This window comes from Archocentrus centrarchus, chromosome 5 (genome assembly GCF_007364275.1).
Source record: "Archocentrus centrarchus isolate MPI-CPG fArcCen1 chromosome 5, fArcCen1, whole genome shotgun sequence".
In the NCBI taxonomy this organism is placed as follows: Eukaryota; Metazoa; Chordata; class Actinopteri; order Cichliformes; family Cichlidae; genus Archocentrus; species Archocentrus centrarchus.
The window spans coordinates 19,239,752-19,261,865 of record NC_044350.1 but is presented as its reverse complement, the minus strand read 5'-3'; the positions used below and the strand labels follow the sequence as shown (position 1 = coordinate 19,261,865).

Genomic DNA, 22,114 nt, shown 5'->3' with positions numbered 1-22,114 from the left:
ATAAGGTGTTGCATTAAGACACATAACTGCAGCACCGACCTACAGATTATCTAATGGTAATTGTACAAACACAGGAGCTATTTACAGACTAACAACAATTCATATATACACTCTACACTCGGCAGCTTATATATATATATATATATATATATATATATATATATATATATATATATATATATATATATATATATATATATATATATATATATATATATATATATATATATATACACAGTTGAGATGAGCAACACAAACATCAACTATTTATATGAACACAGTATGAATGAGAAATACAGTGGCAATGTACATACATAAACAATGACAATCTGCATTTTAATGTCTGATTCAGCTAATTACAATTGGACTGCACTCAAGGATTATGCACTGTAATATGGACATGAGGTATGTTGATGCAAAATGTAACTAACATAGATTGGAGATGACTATGTACATATGGTTACATACATGCTGGTTATGTATATATATATCTATATCTATACATATATATATATACAGTACTATGCACATAAGATTGACTAAACTCTAATGAGATATATATTTTTGGTAACAGAGTTGGAAGACACAATGCTACTCAGATTAGAGAGTCCTCGCCTTGGATTCGGTTTGATTATATGATGGTGCTGAAATGGGGCTCTGGGTATCCTGGGCTGAGGACACAGCAGAAAAGGCAAAGACTCCTGAAGGAAGGGGGAAGAAGAACCCAGGCCACTGGCTAATAGAGAGAGGTGAGGGCAAGGCCCTGGATGGAACAGGAGAGTGAAGCTGATAAGAGGGATGGGGCCCTGTTGGGGGGATGATCATTGTTGACCCAGGACTGTCAGGCCAGGACAGCGGCAGACTGCAGGCCTCTGGTCCTGGAGCTGTCCATGGCGTTACCTAAAAGAGTTACATATTTCAAAGTAAATAGTGCACACAACACTTTTGCCTATAAAAGCAACGATAGCTAGACTTGTGAGAGCAGGTGATGAGCTCTCTTAGCTAATGAGCTCTACAAATTTAAGGCATTTTGAAGATATAGTCATTGGTATAGTTGTATACATGTCAATCCTCATTATTTAAACACAGGATATATGCAATACCTCTTTTATGAAATAAATTATTACCATGAAACTTACATCTGAAGCCCTAGCAAGCTGTACACTTGTTTGAGGTGGATCCTGAGCCCAAAGCTGGGGTCCACTGATACTTAGAGAGTTGGTGCGAGGCCGGTGGGTGACAATCAAAACCTCCTGTGCCCAGTCATCCATTAGTCGCTGCAAATCTTCAGGCAGATTGCTATCATTGGCTTGGCTCGTGGATGTGCTACTGTATGTGCCTGTTTTGTTGTTGCTGTTATTGGCTTGAGCTTGGGCAAGGCCCATCACTGGCAAATGTGGAGGTGTGACACCACCAGGCAGCTGCTGTGATTGATTGGAACTCCCAGATGCTGAAGCTCCAGACCCTGAAAACACACATATACAAACACCTTGTTTAATACACTGATTAGGCTGATATAAACAACGTGACTTATGAATAAATGATTTCTTAATGAGAGTAATTTTACATACTGCTACCACGCTCTTTGCCAAGACAAAGTCTCTTCAGCGTCGCCCCTACGAGACAAAAAAAAGATGAACACAAGTTGCTGCTTTCATCAGCAAGTTATAATAGTCGGTAATGGGGAGCAGTGCAAAACAAAGCTACTGAGTGCTGCAAAACAAGGGAATAAAATCACACTAACAAATGGGTAAACAAAGCAATCATTTCCCTTCAACCAAACAGTCCATGTATTTAGCAAATCATGCAGATGACCCATGTCAGAGGCATCACAAAGTGCAGAATATTAGAGTGACATAGACAGCAAACAGATAATAAAGGGCAAAAAGAAGCATGACTAAACAATCTGTAGTAGATTGGGATGCATGAGGCATGCAAGTCAATTTCCTAGTAATGCAAGATTTATAAGTCTAGTGTGGACAAAAAGCAGAAAAATCAGTGCGAGACGCTTGAAATGTGAAGTAAAACCCATTACTGATAAAAATGAACTTTGATTATCCAAACCTCAAACTAGTGAATAATAAATAATAATAAAAAAAAAGACTGATAGCTACTGGGCAACATTCTCAATCTATCTTTGTTTCAGGAAAATTGTGTAAAAAAAAAAAATCACATTGGTCATTTGAATAAGCGATATTTTTTCATGACAGCAAAAACACAGTAAAATACCAACTAATAACAAAGAGGCCAAAAAAAAAATCCCCAGTGTTGCAGAATATTTTGCCAAGCACAGAAGAAAAAAATCTGTGGACTAAAAGTAGTTTTTCTGAAAATATGGAAAACAAAAATGTGAAGCTATGCGGGAAGAGAAGAGATACAAACAGATAGATAAAGACACAGGCCCACTGAGAAATCTAGCTCGTGGCTTGCTACTTGATTTATAGGTCACTCTCTCAGATGGTTGAGGGTAATTAGACCAGCCTGTAGAAGAGCATAATCAAGGGAAGAAGACAACAGTGTAAGAAGAGTACACACTATACTGCCAATGTCATTAAACAAAGCAACACTACATTTTTTTAATTTTATTAATACTCGGTTGAATGAGGGTGGGTGGTACCTTGTCCCGGTGGTGCTTGTGTGCCACTTCCATCTCCATGTAGTCCAGCATAAATATTATCAGAAGACAAAGAACCTTTAAGGGAACAGGGCTGCTGAGTCTGCACAGGCTCTGAGGTTGAGCTGGGAAGGTGGCTGGTGCATGACCGGGCCCTGCTGTGAGTGGGGAAAGACCCTTTAGCTGGAGACCCATTTAAACTAACTGTGGTGTCGCCGGTACCTGTAGCAGCACCTAAAGATACACAAATGAAAGAGGGTGTCATTAATTAATACTATTTCAGTATATATTTAACTTTTACTGCTGAGATTTCAGCAAAAGCACTCACTAGCTCTGCTAGAGTCACCAGTTTTGGTCGTGACATTTCTAAACTGCTGAACCAGAGGGCTGAGAAGTTTGCCTGGCTTCAGCCTGTGCTTGCTGGACCTCTTTCTGCGGCTGGCATGTGGTGCAACATGTGACAGACCCAGGCCAGGAGGAGGAACTTTGCCAAGTTTTCGATACAGCAGCTCCACTTCCCCTCGCTGATTGGCCTGCAGCTCTGAGATTTCCCTCAGATGTCTGTGGGAATGCAGGGAGGAAAATAATAATGACTTACACGCTAAATGACAAAATATCCTCATATACAGATATGCTGTATGACAGAAAGTGAACAGCAAGCTATGCTTACTTCTCCCTGAGTCTCTGCAGCTCCCTCTTTATGTCTGAGTCCTCCATCTCTGAGTCATTATCACTGCTGGCATAGGCCGAGCCGTGCACCCCTCCATGCCTACTTGGTGAGTCAGAGCTCTGCACACTGCTGCTGCGACCAGAACGACGGAGAAAGGCCACTGCCCTTTTCATGAGGTCGCTTCCTCTGCGCTCAGAGCGAGACTGTTGAGATGGGGTGGCAGGAGTCAGCTTTGCAGGGCTGCTCTCAGCCCCTGAATCTGAGGAGAGGAAGCGAGCATGGATCGTGACATCCACAGGGACGGAGGTCATAGCACGAGGTAAGGAACCCCGCTTGGCATTAGAAGGAGGCGTGTCCAGATAGAAATCAGGTGGGGCAGAGTAGCGGCTACAACGTGTCCTCTGTGTAATGTCATCTTCAGTGCTCACTACAGAGAAACGGCCAATTGTAGTTGAGGTAGCCATGGTATCAGGTTGCCCATGCTCCCTACTGTACCCTACAGGGTGCGCTGGGGAGGCAGCGCTGCTCCAGCTCCTTTGCTTCACATCTCGTCTGTTGGCCACTTCAGGAGGTACAGAAATGATCTACCAAAAGCACAGACGGGGTAACTGTATGGAATCATGAAGCTTGTGGAACAGCAAATGTAGCTGAACGCTTGGAAATACAGTTCTAGCTTCCCTTTAAATATGTGAAAAATCTCTCGTTCGTACCTTAAATCGGCCTCTTGTTCCAGAGCATGAAGCAGAGTGAGGAACGTGTCTTCTCGACAGAGATGCTGGAAAAAAATTTACACGATACTAAAATTGTGGCACTGCAGTCAACTAATATGTAATATTGCTTATAAGATAACTATGCTGATTGTGTTGCAATGCTTTACATACCACACACAGCTGAATCACTCAGTGTGCTCAAACTATCCATTCTCTCTGGAATTTGAGGCTTATAGAGGGGACAGGATACAAGCTATTACTCATTGTCCTTTCAGCACTTTGATAAGGAATATCCAACTAAATGTTTGTCATGCCATCTTGCAGTAGCTCAGCAGTGCTTTTTTTCTTGAAATCCCTTAAACAACTACAATGTCTTTCCGTGTAGAAAATAACTGAAAATGGCAATATTTGGGAGATTATACTTACCAGCTGTTCTCCTGCTCTGTAGCGTCCATCCCCTATTGGCCCTGGTGTGCTGTTTCCTGAACCTCCTGTGGCACTGTCTGGACCAGGAGGAGACTGGATGTACTCTGTGCCAGACCCTGGTGTCTCTGCAGCGCTGCCTGATGGATACATGGGAGCATACTCCTGGTAGAGCAAATTCCTTAGTTTTTCATCAAGGGTTTTTATGGTGCTGTCCACAAAGCCACTACGACCCAGTCTTCCTTCACCATCAGACTCACTGGGACCTGCACCATGCTGGGATGGTGCTGGACTCTGGGGTAATGAGGAAACTTTGGTCCCTCCCACAGTGGCAAAAGGCTGATGCAGCACCACAGGCTGCTGTAGTCGCTCACTCCGTGCTGCAGGGGCATAGGAGACAGACGGTGGCTCTTTAACTGATCCTGGCTCCTGGAGCGGAAGAGTAAGTGGTGATCCAACCTGTGAAGTGCTCACATCGAGAGAGAGGGGCATGACCAGAGGGCAGCAGGGCACATCGTCAGCAATAGAAACTGGACATGACATATCAGGCAGCTTCTGAGATGCATGGATTGGTGAGATGGAGCCTAGTGGGGATCCCTTTGAATCTTCCACAGGGAAAGAAGTATGTGGGGATGATGGGGGCAATGTTTGCGCTTTCGCTGGCTGGGCTTGCATGCTAGGTTGCACTGAACTGCCTGCTGGCTCTACTGATGCCACTGACTGTAGAGTCGGGGGCGCAGAAACAGGAGGTGACAGAGTGGCCAAGAGGAGCGGGTCTGTGTTAGACATTATTGGAGGACTACAGAATCCATACACGTCATAAGAGAAACCTCCACTTCCCCCAGACATTGTGGAAGATGAACCCTCTTCTGCAAAAGGTAAAAAATAAAGGAGAAGCAAATACACAATATTATTAGATTCCAAAAAATATCAACTTCATTTAGTGCAAAGTCATTTTTTGCCCATTTGAACAGAAGGAGTTCTTTAATTATGCTGCCACCAGGTGGAGTTGTTGCTCCTTCAAGCTGGCAGATATTATGGGAAAATTGCCAGTCACCTCTGGATGTAGAGGGCTTTGCAGTGCTGCTGTCAGCAGGCTGGGTAGCAGCTGAGCTTCCGGGTGAGTGCATAGTTGTCCCGTCAGAGGGGGTCTCCTGACTGGATGTGGGTATCTCCTCTACAGGGCAGATTATAAACCATCTCTTTCCTGTATGAAGAACTGAAATGGAAAACAGTTTTTTTTTTTTTTAAAGGTCAGTGTAATGAGCAAAAACGGATTTACCAGACATGCACATTGTTTTAAGGAGAATAGTGTTATACCATTTTGCTGATAGACAGATTGAGATCCTCCAGGCTGCTGACTCTATAAAGAAATATACAGATGCAAGCTAAGTCAGTATACAAATTGCTTTGCCATTCTATTTACTTGTCTGAATCAATCCATGTTCTTGAATATGTTACTGTTCATATCTAGATTTATTATATTGTCAAGCATGCAGTGTATTTAACCACTTCTTACCTCTCCTATTAGCCCTTCAAATGTCTGGCCTTGTAAAGGACTGCAACTCAGGGCTGTGTCCCTTTCACCCTCCATGTCTTCATTCAGCACATCTTCAGCTTTATCCACAATATCCTTCAGCTGGTCAATGAAGATCTCCTTTTCTAACAGCAAGATGAAGCCATTCTCTACCTGTAGATATACAGCTGTTAATATGTTGAACAATAATGGAAAAATTATGAAATGATTAAGCAAAAATTCTAGATTGTACAAGTATGACTTAACCATGTAAGTAGCTATTTCCTCAGGAGCATCTCCATCCAGATCAAATTTAAATGTCACCATTTTGTGGTTGTGAGTCTCCAGCTGGCATTCGACCATTTTATCACCAGTATTGCAAACCTGTGGGAGCAATGCTTACACTTTACAATCAGAAAAATCAAAGATTTAGAGAAATTGTCAACTTTGATGCCACAGATTTCACCATGACTCACATTGAGCATGCTCAGTTTGGGTTTGCTGGTCTTTTCTTGCCTGGAACGTGTGCGGGCAGACTTGCGGTGATGTTTCCTCGGTTTCCCATCTCCCTTTCCCACACTAGTAATGCTTTCATAGCCATCACTTGTTTCCTTACCAGATGGTATATCAGACTTGAGACTAAAGAAACAATCATTTAGAGACAGTGTAGCATGGAGCTAGTGGCACGTTTTCGTCATACAAAATTATAAAGATAAAATCTGAAAAGAAGTAGAAACAGATGAAAAACCAGACACACACCTGTCAAATGCATAACTGGGTAAAGATATTGGTTTGTCCCGAAGCACCTCCTGAGGATAGAAAAATGTGAATGTGCAAAACAGTTTTATTTTATGCAGAATGGACCACTGAAGGACTAAGTAATACTAATATGGTTAATGTGTGTTGTTACTTTTTGAACTCAGAGACTTGCAGCATTGAGAAGCTGGTGTCATGATGGGACTGATGCATAAAACTGATGTGAATGTAATTTGAAAAGCAGGCTGCAGTCTGAACATGCTTTCTGAACAGCAATTAGTCTTAATACAGTCATGTGAAAAAGAAAGTTTTTTCTGAGGATTGTACGGGCTGATCTTGGGGTGAATTTTCTGAGACATCCACTCCTGGAAAAATTGTGGCACTGTGTTAACACACCCCTGAATACTTGTGGTCAGCAAACTCCCAGAACCTCTACTTTTATAGAGGTGGCCACATTTGCTGATGATCAGTTTATCAAGCGCATTTGATTAGAAGCACCTGGCTAGTGTACGTAGTTTCTCATAGGTCTCCATAGAGTCCTGTGAAAACCTTCTTTATAAATGACTGTATATGCAGAAACAATTTTCATCAAGTACAGGTAAATTTTATAGAATTTACAAAAGGGTGTAAATTAGTATTACTCTCAAATATTTACAAAATTTTGCTTCATCACTACCTCTTGTTGAGGGGTGCTAGATGCAGATGTCATCTCTACGTTTTGCTGAGTTGCAGGCTGACTGGAACACTCAGGTACTGAGACTGCTGTCTGGATGCCAGGAGGCTGCAGAACTGGAGCTGGGACTGAAGCTGTCACAGAAGCTGGGGTGGGAACAGGAGCTGCAGCCTGAACTGGTGCTGGCAGAGTGACCGTGTTTGGGCCCGAAACCAAGCCTGGGACTGACAGTTGGGGTTTGACTGAGAGTATGTCGGAGCTCACAGAGTAGACTTCTGTTTGTTCCAAAATGGGACCGGATGCTGATCCTAGTGCTTGAACTGGGGCTGAGACTGCAGCTTGAACTGCTGTTGGAACTTGTATTGGGATTGAAATGGGGGACTTAAGAAGGGTTGCGGTTGGGGGTTGAGACATAGCTGTGGCCTGAGCTGATACTGGGACGTGAAGTTGGTTTTGTGCTCCCACCAGAGCTGGACTTTGCACTGGGGGTTGAGTATCAACTGTAGGTGGGACTGGGATTGATGCTGGGGCTGGGACTGGAGCTGAAATTGTAGGAGCTAAGTCAAGACCAGCTGCGATAGTTTCTGAATCTGCTCCCCTTACCCACTGAGAAGTCTGAACCGTAGGCAAAACAGGGTGAACTCCACCTAACAGCTGAACATCTCCCAGAGTACCATGTGGAGTAACTGGTTGCATCTGAAAAACAAGCACATTAAAAAAAATGTTCATCAGTTAGTATAAGTACTGTTTGTTTTTGAGTCTCCAAACGCATGCCGAGCAAGCATCAATGCCACCTTAGCATTACAGATTTCCTATGACCCAACCAACCATACAGTGAGAACTGAGTGAAATATTCACCTGCACAGGCTGCTCAGTCAGATCGTACTCAGGATTGGGGGCAGGGTATGGGGTGGGTTGTACCTGAGAGAAAGGTAAGGGATGGATGGAATGGAAACTTCCAAGGTTTGGATGAGATGTAGAGGGGCTGCCCTGCTGCTGGGACACTGCTGAGGACATGGACATGGCAAAAAGTGGGATGGGGAATGCCACACTGGGTACATGCTGAGGTGTGGACAGAGGAGTCTGAGGAGTGCCAAGAGAAGACATAGATGGCAAGACAGCATGAGGAGTCAGAGGAAGGGAGGGGCGATGGGGTGAATGTGAATAATAGGTGCTAGACATAGTGGCGTCATTGCTGTTGTAGACAGATGGCAGAGGAGTTGAGGAGACGGGGGGAGGCTTGTGGCCCCCTGTTTGAATAACTGGATATGGTGAGGAAAACTGGGAAAGAAAAAGGGAAAATGATATAAAATGAACAAAGACAACCAGTAGAAATAACATTCACACAGGCCCCTTATTTATTACTCATGCTACCTATGCTAACATTTTGCAGGAAGATTTGTTGTTGTCTTCTAAATGCTACCACAACACACCTGTGTGCTGATCTGCAGGGGTAGAAGTGGGGAAGGAGCACTGGAGACTAACTGTGGAAAACTGGTGGATGTGTCAGGAGGACTCAGGTGGGATACAGGCTGGCCTGCAGATAATAGCTAAGAAAGGAAATGAAATGTTTGGGGGGTTTTGTTTGTTTTGTTTCTTTTGTTTTTTGACAATATGAATATGAATCTGAAATTGGAATTGGGAATTCAAACTAATTATTAAATAGTCTAACAGCTTCACTTTGTTACAAGTGAGCCACAGAGCAAGAAGACTTATGATTCAGTTATTCTGCATGCTGCTCTACCTTGGGCAGGATAGCAGCTGGTTGGAGAGGGCACTACAGTGAGGAGAGATAAATGGGAAGGAAACACAAACCACACGAATAACTATTCACGTCACACACATATACACAGATATACAGTACACATTTAATGCAAAAGGGAAAATCAGATGCTTTTTACCCACCTCACACACAGCACTAGAAACACCTTACTTAAAATGGCCAGCACCACTAAAATCAAATGGCAGCTTAACTTCCATAATATTGCATGTTTTAGTTCGGTGTTTAAAAGTTGAAAGAACATTTTTTATATTGCATGTCAAAGACTACTTTGACAAGGTCCTGCAAGCAAATCCCAAGCATGCTATGTCTGCTGTTGGGTTAACACATTTATATGGGATAGCCAGGTAGCTGAGTGGGCTTAATGGGTGACTTCAGAACTGTTGCTTCATAATTCAGATTTTTGTGTCTCACTGCAGATGTTGCCAGGGTCTGTTACAGTCAGATGCATGCAGTACCTGCTCTTGGTTGGGTTGGGCAGTGAGTTGTGTCTGTAGAGTTGGGGCTGCAGCTGGAAAGCATGGTCTACTCTGGTTAGCAGTAGCGGCTGGCATAATCGGAGCAGAAACTGTCTGTCAGAAACACATACGGGAGACCTGTGTTTAGACATATTATTGTATAGTAAGAGTTTGCATTCGCTAAAACAAAAGTGGCTCGTAGTTTAGCTTGTCAAAGCAGTTGTGGTCACTAGCAAGGAAATACAGGGGGAAGTTTTTAGAAGGTGGAATGGTTCATTAAGGGAAGTTAAAATGGAAACGGAAAGTTGCAGCCTCTGTCTATCGTTTGCCCATTCATCATGCTAAGAGAAATGCTTTTGAGCTAATAATTCAGCCCTTAAGGTTGATTAAGCAAGAGCAAAAACTGGGTGTTAACGTACTGGCCAGGGGAGAGAGGCAGCTTGCAGGATCAGGAAAGGTACAGTAGGCTGCTGTTATGGCATTTTAAGCTACACCAAGTCTTCTTGTCTAACCCACCAGAGAATTTGCTCTGCCTTTGCTGTGATGTGGGGATAACAGCAGCTTCTTATCCGCATTTGGAGAACAGTAGAATGGAGTATCCAGGCTCTGACTCTTGTCTTTATGGTCACTTACTGAAGAACTACCAACCCCAACCTCCCCGTAGCTGTGAGGTGGATGGTTAATAACTCTATCAGAGAGGGTGGGGGAGCTGGTCCTGCGACTGACAATGTGATGGAGACAGTAGTTGAGAAGAGTGAGATCTCCACCTTCATACAAATTCCGTGGGAGCACAACTTGTGAAGGTGGGGAAAGATGTGAAGGAGAAGTCACCAGAACTGGCTGATCATTTGATGATGGGGTCGTGGGTGAGGCCAAACGAGCAGGCAGAGAAGGAGGAGACCTTGACAGATGAAGAGATGTGGGCGAACTTGGCTTTGAGACTGGAGAAAACTGGGTAGATGTGGTCAAAGTAGGTTTGTGTGTGTGTCCCAGTGATCCGCCTCCCTTTGTCCTGTCCTTTTGGAGGACAGACATGCAAGCCTTGCAGTGTTGATGAGGCCCTGGGCTGCGTGGGACACTCAGAGGCAGCTCTGAGGGAGGTTGTAAATTGAAGGGAAGGTGAGGTGAATTGAAATGACTTGCTGAGTCATGATGAGAGTGCTGATGAGGGAGCAAGAAAGGAGATAATAATGATGGATTCTGGGCAGAGTTAGCATATAGGCAGTTTGTATCATGCATTGGACTCTCTGTGCTATTTGTTGACGACAGATCCTGTAACGGACACAAGCAGGGAAGTGGAGTCACCGTTTTAGTTAGTGACTGTGTCCTACACTTTACCATCTCAACCACGGAGGTGCTGCCACGCCTAAGACACATAGTGCTTTCAGTGATGAGCAGGTTCTCATGGCATACAAAGGGATCACTGTAGTGACGCTGATGAGGTATCATTCCAAAAAAGAAGATAAAGTTTTAGTTATTTGAGAAAAGAACTTGAAAAATAGATAAAAGATATTAGAAAGAAAGAAAAAACAAGTTGCAAAAAATATGATATGAGAAATATAATTCCTAGGCCATTACTAGGAAGTAAACTCACTGTTTGACACTGATAAGGCCCCTGGTGCAGTTGTGCTGCAGGTTGCTGAAAGGCCGCAGGGTGCAGCTGGCCTGTGGGTTGCTGGTACGCTCCTTGGTGTAACTGCGTGGATGCTTGTGAGTAGGTGTCATGTGAGGCCTGTTCAGTCGACTGCTGGTAGTGTCCCTGATGCAGCTGAGGGTCCGTCTGCACAGGAGGACTGTAGATAATCTGAGCTGTGGTAATGGGCTCTTGAAGCAATTGGTAGGGGCCATTCTGCTGATTGTTTAGCTCATCTAATTGCATGGTGGAACTCACTCCACTGTCAGCTGTAATAATAGAGCGTATAAAAAAAATTATAATTCATTGTGATGCCTTATGCAGGAAGGACAGACACTAAAAAAGAGATGAGGAGAAGGAGACAGTGCAGTAGAATCTTAATTCAAATGCTGAATGACATCACATAATTTGGCATTACTCAGACACTGCAGCAACCATATGTCTGATTCTCTCTTAGGTTCACTAAAACCATTTTTAGTAACAGTAAACCACAAATTTGCATGATATTCTAATTTCAGTTTCTTACACATGGTAGATGTGGCAGCGGGCACGGTGCAGATCAGAGTCTGCTGCTCCAACTCTTGGTCTTCATAATCTGCAGTGGCTAATGTGGCACCCTGTGGTACGCCAGCAGTGGGAACCTGCAGTAGGTTCTGCTGAATTTTCTTCACAGGTGTCTCACTATTGCCATTTGGTGAGGCAGTCCGCTCCCTCCTCCATTTGATAAGAGCTACACGGTCTCTGATGGACTTCCCAACAATCTTCACATCACAGTCCAGGAAGAAACCTGACTCCACCTACAGGGCACAGGCAAGATACTCACTGCAGATCAGAACTGTCTATCCTGCATTATCATAAGTTTGAATGAAGAGCAAAAGGTCAGCTGATCAGTTGCTCTAGTTTCAGTGAATACAGTGCATGCCTGAAGTCATGTCATTACAGGCGACACACTATAGACCTGTGACCAGCTCCTAACATAACTCCTAAAGACCTACACCAAAGGGTGTGTTCCAAAGTAATGATGGCCTTAATATAATTAGCCAGTTTAACTTTGTAAATTATTATGCTTATAGCACGACTGCTTCATCACAGGAAATAACAGAAATTGCCTTGAAATAGCCTACCATGACAGCAAACTGTTAAAGCACTGCAAGTAGAAGTATTTTTGTTATGGTTATAGATTAGATTAACAGGAACATGGACAGGCCCTGGCTATGACTGAAAAAAAAAGAAGCAGATCCATCCTGTGCGTACAACAATTGCTTCATTTTCTGTTTATACTCACATGTGCTTTTTTGTAATAAAACATATATAGAGATAAAAAAAAATCTTTACCATTTCTTGGGCAACAACTTCTGGGACCTCATGCACCAAGTCAAAGGTAAACTCAATGGCACCAGTGTCTTTGTATTTGCCCTTCAGTTTTTTAGGATCTTCAACCCACAGCTTTAGAGCAATTGATGTTTTTTTCCCATCATCTTCTTCATTGAGCTCCACCCTCACACCTGTGTCCTCTGCAAAGAAGGCGTGATTCAGGAGGTCCTTGATGGAGTACCTGCAGGAAATGCAAACACACACTACAGATCTGCACTACATGCCACTGTCACAGTAAAACCTAATGATGTACAACACAAAGGAGTACAAACTATGTCAGAGTCAAATAGTGGTATTAACGTCACACTGCAGGAGGAGAAACAAAACAACACAGATTTAAGAGAAGGGTCAGTCTCTACCCACACAGAAAATGTGTCACAAGACAAAAGCACGGGTTCTGCTCCAATTACCTTTCTTCCCATCTGTGACAGATGCACTCCCCGATTATTTCCTTAATTTCTGGGTCACGGATTTTGCTATAGCTGGCAGGTTTCACCCCCTAAAAAAATAATCCATGTCTTAGCTTACCAAATAACAGATTTTAAACAGAAGGAATTCAGAAAAATCAAATAACAAAAGAAACTTCTGCCTAAACTATATAAAAACCATTAAATACAGACTCTGTAAAATCTTCTTTCAGACATCCGAGCCCTGGGAATAAGGAGCTTCTGATGTGCAAGTGGAGCTTTAGAGTTTTAGAATGAAACAAGGCAATTTTCATCTACCAAATTAAAAGTATCAGCATTATCTATGTTAGGTAGAAACTGCTGTCTATTATAACAGTAATTCAACTGAATAATTAGTATTATTCTGAAAAGTCTGAAAGTCTTTATAGCAATGGCAGGATATGAACATGAACTCACGCTGGTCACTTTGCGGTAGATCTGAGCAGCATTTTGACATTCAGAGTAGGGATATTCAGACGTTGCCATCTCTAACATACACATTCCAAAGGCGTAGACATCCACAGCCTCGTCATAGTGCTCCTCATACATCTCTGGAGCCATGAACTCTGGAGTGCCTGGAAAATTAATGTGAGAGAGGGCAATAAATTGCAAACTTACTGGTGGTTTAATTCAATATTAGTGGCATCAACAGCAGAATTTGATCAAGCCCATTAAATCATGATTCCAAGAACTTTCTAATCACCACACATGACTTTGCTAGGGAGTTAAGAATCTTTTTAACCTGTTTTAATGAGTATTTGGTAGAGTACTTACCAAAACATAGCAGATTTAAGGTGAACACAAAGCTAATTACAAGCCCAAGTAGAAACCCACAATCTCTGTAACGGCCCATATTAAGTAGAATATATTTATCAGGAAGGATTAATTTTAAAAAAAAACTGCATATGGTCCAAAAACCTCATTGCGCCACAGATTGTCTGATCCAATTTCACACAGATCTCTAGTTTTTAATGTAGCTCTATACTTTGTAACAATTGTTGCTAAACATTTGTTACATAAAAAACAAAACGGAAGCAATAAAAATACACATAGGAGGAAGAAGGGCCCTTATTTTGGTTGTGCAGTACACAGATTTACAGTTTTCGTTTACTCTCACTGTGATCATCAGGGTCAGTTTTGGTCATTTCACTGAATGTAAAATCTCTAAAGAACACCGAATACCACCTGCAGCAACACATAGCACATTGACACATTTCAATGAGTAACTGGTGAGGTATTTAGCCAAAGACCAAATACAGAGCCAAAAATTAAACCAAAACAAGAGAGAATATTGGACTTTGATACATCAGGTAAAAGAATCTCAACTCCAAACTGTTAACAGTGCCAGTGCTGTGTTTACATGTTCTTTCTGTACTGTAAATGTCCCCAAATCAATAAAAGTGTCTTTTTTTTTTTAACTGGATGGCAACTAACCAATAACACTTTTAGCAAAAGAGGCCCTCTTGAGTGTTGCCAGGCCCAGGTCTCCAATTTTGACAGAGCCTGTAGGACCAGTGATGAAGATGTTGTCACACTTAAGGTCTCTGTGGATGATCGGAGGAGTTCTAGTGTGGAGGAAGTGAAGGCCTTTGAGAATTTGTCTGCACCAGCTTCTAAGAACTTTAGGTTTCATGACCTTAAAGCGCTTCAGATACCTGTTGGAAGATAAAAACAAACAAACAAAAACATTATTACATTTTCCAAATGACAAGAAGTAAAGACTCCATCTTTTTAAACACTCTGAATGATAGTTGTCAAAATCAAATTTAGAGATCTGTCCCCAACTAACCTCTGCATTGATAAAATGTATCCAATTAGCTTTTTCTCTGTTGCTAATTCAACAGAGTTAAAGGGAATCTCTAATGACTGTTCCCTTCTCAAACTACTTTCCTAATTTGACTGCCTGAAAACCTTTTTCCATTGTGTTGCCTACACTCTATAGTGTATTAATTTATTTGTTAATTACTCTTTGAGAAAATACTTTTTTTCTCTCTCCTTTTTGTTAAGATTTATTTTCTGGCTTTTATTGCCTTTATTGGAGAGTGCAGCAGTGAAGAGCGGACACGAGGTGAAGGGAGAACACGTCACGGAGGGCTGCAGGTTGGACTCCCACCCAAGCCGCTGCATTTCAGCCAAGGTGCACATGGGCGCCTGCTCATCCACTGAGCTACACCAGTGCCCAAATTGCCACCTCCTTTTTTCACGTTAATGGAATGACGTGCATATCAGAATATAACACGAAGGTTATCATAGGAAATATTTTTCTTTTGCTGCTCACGTTTTTAGTGTCCCTGAGGTCATCAGCTCTGTCACCAGAACAAAACACTTCTTCCCTTTCACCGGTGATTCCCAGAAGTCATAAAATCGCACAATGTTGGGATGCTGGAGAGCCTTTAACATTTCTGCTTCCTCTTTGAATCTTTGTCTCTCTGCTTTGGACAGTTTCCGTTCCTGGGGAAAATGAAGAAATACATTTTTTTTTTATTATTTATAGATTTATTATTTATTTATGGATGTATTTATATATGGCATAAAGAAGCAGTAGTAGTCTCTCTCGCTTTCTCTCTCTTGTGCTCTCTTTCTCAGAGCCAGACATTCTTGTAATTGTTTAATAGTCTTAAGTAATAGTTTCCAGGCTTTCCGAAGGTCTTTCAAATGGTTATTTTTGGGTCACTGCTTTTTCACTCATTTTCAGTTCAGTCCTTGTACCTGACCATTTTCAGAGGAAACCTTTTCTTTTTTTTTATTGTTAACTCCACTTAACAGACCTATGACTCATTCAAGCATAAAGGAGGCACCTAACACAAGGCATCAACCAGTATTGTGTCTACACATAGACAACTTAGCGAAGAGACAATTAAGTTATATCTTTAGGCATTTTGTTACTTGAAGCCTGTCACAAACACATAATCAGTTTCCATTTCTTTAATTTAATCTAAAAAAAACACACAATAGAACACTATCAGTCATGGATCAGCCTCCCCAGAGCCCGGACCTCAACATTACTGAAGCAGTATGGGATCATCTTGACAGAGAACAGAACAAAAGGCAGCCAACATAAAAAGAGAAGCTTTGGATGTCCTTCAAGAAGCCTGGAGAACTATTTCTAAAGACTACTTAAAGAAATGACAACAAAGCTGCCTAAAAGAGTTCAGGCTGCATTGAAGAATAAAGGAAGTATATAAGCTCTGATTTTGCCTCATATACTGTATTTCCATATATGTTTGCAAATATTTGAATAAATCCCCTCACCTGTTTCCCATTTGGAACAGATATGCTTCCTTTGAATAGTCCATCTGCTTTATGATGGGGCTCTGTAGTCTGTGGCTCATGTTTACAATGAACACAGCTTTGGCATTTTGAGTGTGTATGCATGGGGATCTGAACCAATTACTCTTAATCACCACTGTGTATAAAACACACAGCACTAAAATGTTAGTGAAATCACATTTTCAAAAGACAGATGAGAAACGTCTTGTTTAATCTGTTGCTGTGATACAGAGACAGACACATCTGTCATGGCAGATAAACATGAGCCATAATCACGTTTTTAATCATAAACATCAAACATTGCTCTGGTAAATATTGAAACACAAAAAAAATTCCATTAAAACTTTATAACAGCAGGCTGATTTTTTTTTCCATCCAATCCCCAAAGCCTCACAAAAATCTTTGATGTAGACATTAAATTGCACAAATTTCCATTTTTAATTTTGCATCTTTAGTTTTACAAGCCTGAGCGGATTTGTGCAAACTGGATCGATATTTTTGCCCCTGTCCTCCCTGAACTGTTGCATAAATAGTAAAACAGCTGACAGCAAACACCCTCCGCATTTCTGTTTCTCTCTCGTCAGCATAGCACATACAACTCAAAGGCGATGGCCACAACAAAAGCTGCATGACCTCCAGATTTTCTTTTAGGCTGTCTCCATAGATACATTTCAGCAAGAACCATTAAGGTGCATTTGATGTTTTAAATATCGGGGGTGTACAATAACCCACTGTACATTTCGTGCCATTGATTATTGACAAATACTGGAGAATCAGATTTCATTCACAGCTCATAGAAATCTATACAGTGCTCAGTCTAACGTGTCTTATATTACATGCAGCACTGTGAAGAGTACAGCTCCTACTTTCCTCATAATTCTGATTCTTATCGAGGACAGATATATTACAGCTTGCCTCATCTCTTTATCTTTGTTGTCCATTGTGAAAAGCAATTTTCATACAAATTAAAGATGCTTTGTAAGGAGAAGATCTAAGCAGGGTGTGGCACCAGGATCGTCTTTACTGAGACATAATTTTGCACAATGAAAAAACAAACAATATTAGAAGTAAAGTAATGTCTTGTGGACACAAATCTGCAATTAACATAAATACAGAACTCCTGGGTTACTGTGTAGCAAATACTACATATCCTGCAAGCTGTCCTTAGATGAGCCTTTCCCTTTCTGCTCTCTTGGTGCAGAGGCCTGCATCAGCAAGATTCACTCTCCAGCACAGGGATATAAATCTGTGTTTAACATTCATTACTAAGCCATCAGACGAAATGTACAACTGTGAGGCACACATCTCAGTGTGGTAAAGTATTTTGGCATTTTACTAAATTGTGTTAGATGATTTTCTAATTTCGGGTAAACAACTTGGTCAGCAGCTGTTTGATCGTAATTTAGCAGGTAAGTAAGTGTAAGACTGGCAGTCTAGTTCGCTCAACACCAGGAAAAAAAGCTCCACTTCAAATCTGATTCATTAATATTTCTAAGAGCATCTAAGTTTTCTGCTGTCTCACTCTTAGTCCTACCCCCATATGTGCACAGTGTACAGGCCATAAAGGCACAGCATTTGAGTTACAGCAGCTTTTTTTTTTTTTTTCTTTGTGAGTGAGACTCAGATGCTCTGAAGGGCAAGGCCTCATCTCTAGGGACAGAATGGTTGAATCATCACTAGAGCTCCCCTAAGAACCTGCTCAGACACCACGCAGATACAAACACACACATACTGCACAAATACACTTGCTGCAAAGTTCATAATACATGATGCATGTCATTCCTGCTATACAAATTCAAAATACATACTCTGCTGTAAAATCCAGGTATGTGTTTGAGTGCTCAAAAATATGCCCAGTCATTGGATTCTGTTTTAACAGGCAAGAAAGATCATTAAAAATATGAAGCATGGGGGTATTGCCTGTAACAATGGATTACTTGTATCCCTGTTCTGTCGCTTCCACTGAGTTGGAGATATGCTGAATAAATGAGGGGCTACATCAGAACTTCATTTTCATCTGTTGCATCAATGAAAACTGAAGCACAGTGTAACTATCGTTTAATGCTATAAGCCTTACTCAGCATGGCTGCAATTTTTTTTATTAGTTATTCTGTGGGGACAGACTTAGTGAGTCTGGTTTCTGCAAGAGCGGGAGGGGAAATATTTCCATGAAACCACACTAAAAATATAAATTAATTGTAATTGTGATAATTTAATGTACATCAAAGGTTTCTAAGATTGTGTTGAGATGGTGACTCATCGTGAACTGGCCCCTATAAAATGTCTAAGCCTGTGTATAATGTGAAAGCCAATTAACACTGGGAAAAAGAACCACACCTTCTGGGGGAGGACATGAATTTTTGCTGTTTGTCGCAGAAATTCTTAATTGTACGACACTCTGTGTTTAAAACGTAACCTTCTGTCTGCCCGTACGTGTGCAGAGTGAAAAAGCTTAGCACAATTTGAGCCCTGAAAGGGCAGCCACTGTCTACAGGTCTGTCTACAGACTAATCTGTATATCACATGGACAGCATCTACACTAATCATTAGATTACCACATACACAGATTAGTGATACAGCAAGCTGTCACTCATATGAAACACTGCTTTTAGCCCGTGCTAAAATATTTCCTTTCAACAAATCTGACTAATTAAAGTGTCATTCAGTTCATCTGCTGGCATGGCTGAGTAAGTACTGAGGAAATTCAATTCACTTATGAATCAATAATGTGTACAGGAGACAAGGAGGATACAGACTTCTTTCACGACATCTTTGTAAACTACTCACTCTGAAAAGTGCTCCTATTTTAACTATGTTTGGAAATAAGGACACATTTAGGCAAACAATGATAAAAACAAAAGTCTGTGCACTGTGATTATTGAGGGGGAAAAGTTAATGAAAAAAAAGTGGTGTCTTTTTTATATATACATAAATCCTGTGATATGTAACACAAATGCTTGTAACTTCAACTTGGTTAATCAGTTTCAGCCTGAAGCTGAGCTTTTTGTCACATAACTAAGCCTGTGACCTGGCTGAACCTACAAGGGAAAGAACAAAAGGCAGCAATAAAACACAGAATCCACTGACCCCGGCCTGAGAGTTTGATACATGATGGGGGATTTATAAACCTATTTATTTGAAATGTAAGGATTATCATTATTGTATTGCTTTTTTTAGCCTTCAAATGAATGAATGAAAAAAACAGCAAAGGACGCTATCGTTTATTGCAGCTTTAAATTAGCTGATTGATGTTGGACCTGAATGATTAGTGAACCCACCTGAAGCTCACACCATGCCACTTCGACCCAGGTGTCGGTGTCAAGACCTTTATAGACAGTTTTGAAAGACCCTCTCCCCAGCTCAATGTCAAACTTCAGGAAGCGCCCCCCGGGTGAGGTGGCCACTGCCTTCATCCCGGGCTCCTCTTCGTTTTCGTCACTTCCTGCTTTACCTGTGACATCGGACGGCACAACCTCTGCTTTGGGTTGGATTTCGCTCCTCTCTCCCTTCTCGTCATCTGCGTTCACGCTCTCTGCGGCGTTGTCTTTCAGGCCCACCTGGCTGTCCGTGCTCGAAGTCCCGTGTAGAACCCGCGCCCGGCTCCGATCAACGATGGTTCGCAGGTCAATGTTCAGTCCTGGGCTGCTGTTGACAAACTCCGGTGTGTCCACTGGCGGCTCTTCGGAGTCTGACACCCACAGACTCCGCCGAATGAACCTCTGGCGGACCAGCCCCTGGTAGTCTGTGGAGGGGTATGAGCTGGGGTCACTTGCTCCACGCAGGGCTGTGTTTTGTATGTTGACATTGTGGTCTGTACCATTCTCATATACGGGCCTGCAGGCATTTGCATTAATGTCCGAGTCTAAATTAGGTGCTGAGGAAAATGTGGATCCCAGTGGCGGATCTTTGCTTGAATCCACCGAATCCATCCTGGTTAAACTGTTAAACACTTACCGGCGACATTGTTTCGGGAGGATGATGAGCCGCTCTCCCGGTAGTGGATGAGTTTGCTGCCTACCTGCAACACTCAAACGCGGTGACGCAGTTCGCCAGTTCAGGGTGTACGGCCTAAGGTTTTTTATTTGTTTAGGACACAGAACATCCCATCAAAATGTCCAGCCGGGAGGATGCATGCATTGCTCCCTGCCACCTCACGCCCTGGTGGTCCACCTTGCTGCAGTACAGCACAGAGCGAGACGACTTAAGCCTGATGTCACTGTCAGTTTAACCTATGAGCTCACGGAATCTGTTTCGACCACGTTGCATAAGATCCCCGCTCCAGCGCGAACTATAAAATTGCGATTTGTTCCGCAGACAAATAGCTGGTCTATGGGCCTACAGTGGACAGGCCAGGATGTTTAGACCGTGCCACGCACCAGCCCCTCGGAAGACACATCACGGGACAACCAAGTGCGCGGCAGGCATCAACCCGGGCTCCGGTGGATACAAATAGACAGCAGGTGTTCCGGATGAAAATCTGAATCAGCTCAGAGAAGTGTGACCTCAGCATAATTTCATTTATTCTCACCATCCGCACATACTTTTTTTTCCTCCTGCGTCGTCCTGAAGCGGAGTGCAGGATGGACAGAAGCGCTTATCAGATTATGCTCACTGCGGCACAGCTTGCCCCACGTCGGTGCACGCAGCTCTCTCAGCGCATCTGTCGTCCAGCTGATGATACTATTTTCTTCTTAAATTTCATCTCTTTGAGATTTGGGGAAACTAGAGCATTTCACGGCACAACCCACGCCCCTAGCAACAACACGGATCCAATAACTAGGCACGCTTTTAGGCGGCACCTTCACCCTCCTCGGACACAGGCTGTGTGGTCCACACCGCTGTCCGCCCTCATCGTGACGCGCTAAGCCTCCAATGGGAAGATGACTAAAATCCTACCAACCGAGAGAGACGGTGTGGGTTACTGGATAACACGCATCGGACCCCCGTGTTAACGGCAGACTCGTCCGGATGGATGACGTGCAGGGAGACAGACGCATGAGAACATCTGGTGGATTTCTCAAAGACCTAGGTTTCAGTCCCTTTGACATTTTATTTGTGCTTACAGGATTATTGGCCATCTGATTTTTGGTTAAAGGGTATCTTTGGTATCCATATCGTGAAAGCAAAGCATTCAAAAAATAAAATTATTATTAAGCCAAAAAGTAGCTTATATTAATACACATTTTCTTGTGTTATCTCTGTAGCATAACTCAGTTTATGCATTATGTTTATGACATTCCCAAACTACCAAGACCTGATAAACAGTACACATATTTAAAGCATGTAAAGAAAATGTGCTATCTTATTTTATAATTGCCTGATTCTAATTTTAATTACAGCATTTCGTACCAGAAAAATTAATAACAAAAAGAAAGATCTTACATATTCAGTCTAATGCTAATAGAGTATTTTGCTATTATTCACAACTTTCCCCTATGATGCCTTAACCATGGCTTTATTTAGTGATTTATAGTATATAGTATAGTATATAGTATTTTCCTTAAGGGTATACTATGAAAGCATTAAATGTATGAGTCAGTTAAAAGGTCAGTTTAAAATTTTTATGGGGTCCTGCCATCCTGGCCTCATCTTCTATAGTAATCACACATGGCCACAAGTATTTTAGCCTTTTCAGCTGAAGAGCCATCCTGCATTTTTTACTCACTTTGGTTTGTAGTACAAAGCAATCTTGTAACAGATTTAGCACCATGTAACCTTTATCCACTGCCTGTGTCATCACGTGGTGGGTGGTTTAGGCCTAAATTTATTCCTGTTTGTTTGTTTTTTGTGT

The 22,114-nt window shown here is 42.1% G+C and overlaps 1 protein-coding gene across 1 annotated transcript; it reads right to left on the bottom strand.

Annotated features, from left to right (window-relative positions):
• Window positions 1-239: 239 nt before the first annotated feature.
• Window positions 240-21,120, bottom strand: wnk2 (WNK lysine deficient protein kinase 2). The gene is made up of 26 exons (XM_030728924.1): window positions 19,602-21,120; window positions 15,332-15,504; window positions 14,488-14,708; window positions 13,471-13,628; window positions 13,018-13,106; window positions 12,569-12,788; window positions 11,760-12,030; window positions 11,195-11,502; window positions 9,601-9,714; window positions 8,221-8,643; window positions 7,366-8,058; window positions 6,693-6,742; window positions 6,410-6,572; window positions 6,201-6,317; window positions 5,937-6,107; window positions 5,738-5,780; window positions 5,475-5,636; window positions 4,421-5,286; window positions 4,166-4,223; window positions 3,995-4,059; window positions 3,285-3,868; window positions 2,943-3,175; window positions 2,618-2,848; window positions 1,572-1,616; window positions 1,140-1,465; window positions 240-900 (listed from the first exon to the last, which is right to left on the bottom strand). The coding sequence occupies exons 1-26, from the start codon at window positions 20,250-20,252 to the stop codon at window positions 601-603; spliced, it is 6,735 nt and encodes a 2,244-aa protein (XP_030584784.1). The 5' UTR covers window positions 20,253-21,120; the 3' UTR covers window positions 240-600.
• Window positions 21,121-22,114: the final 994 nt, after the last annotated feature.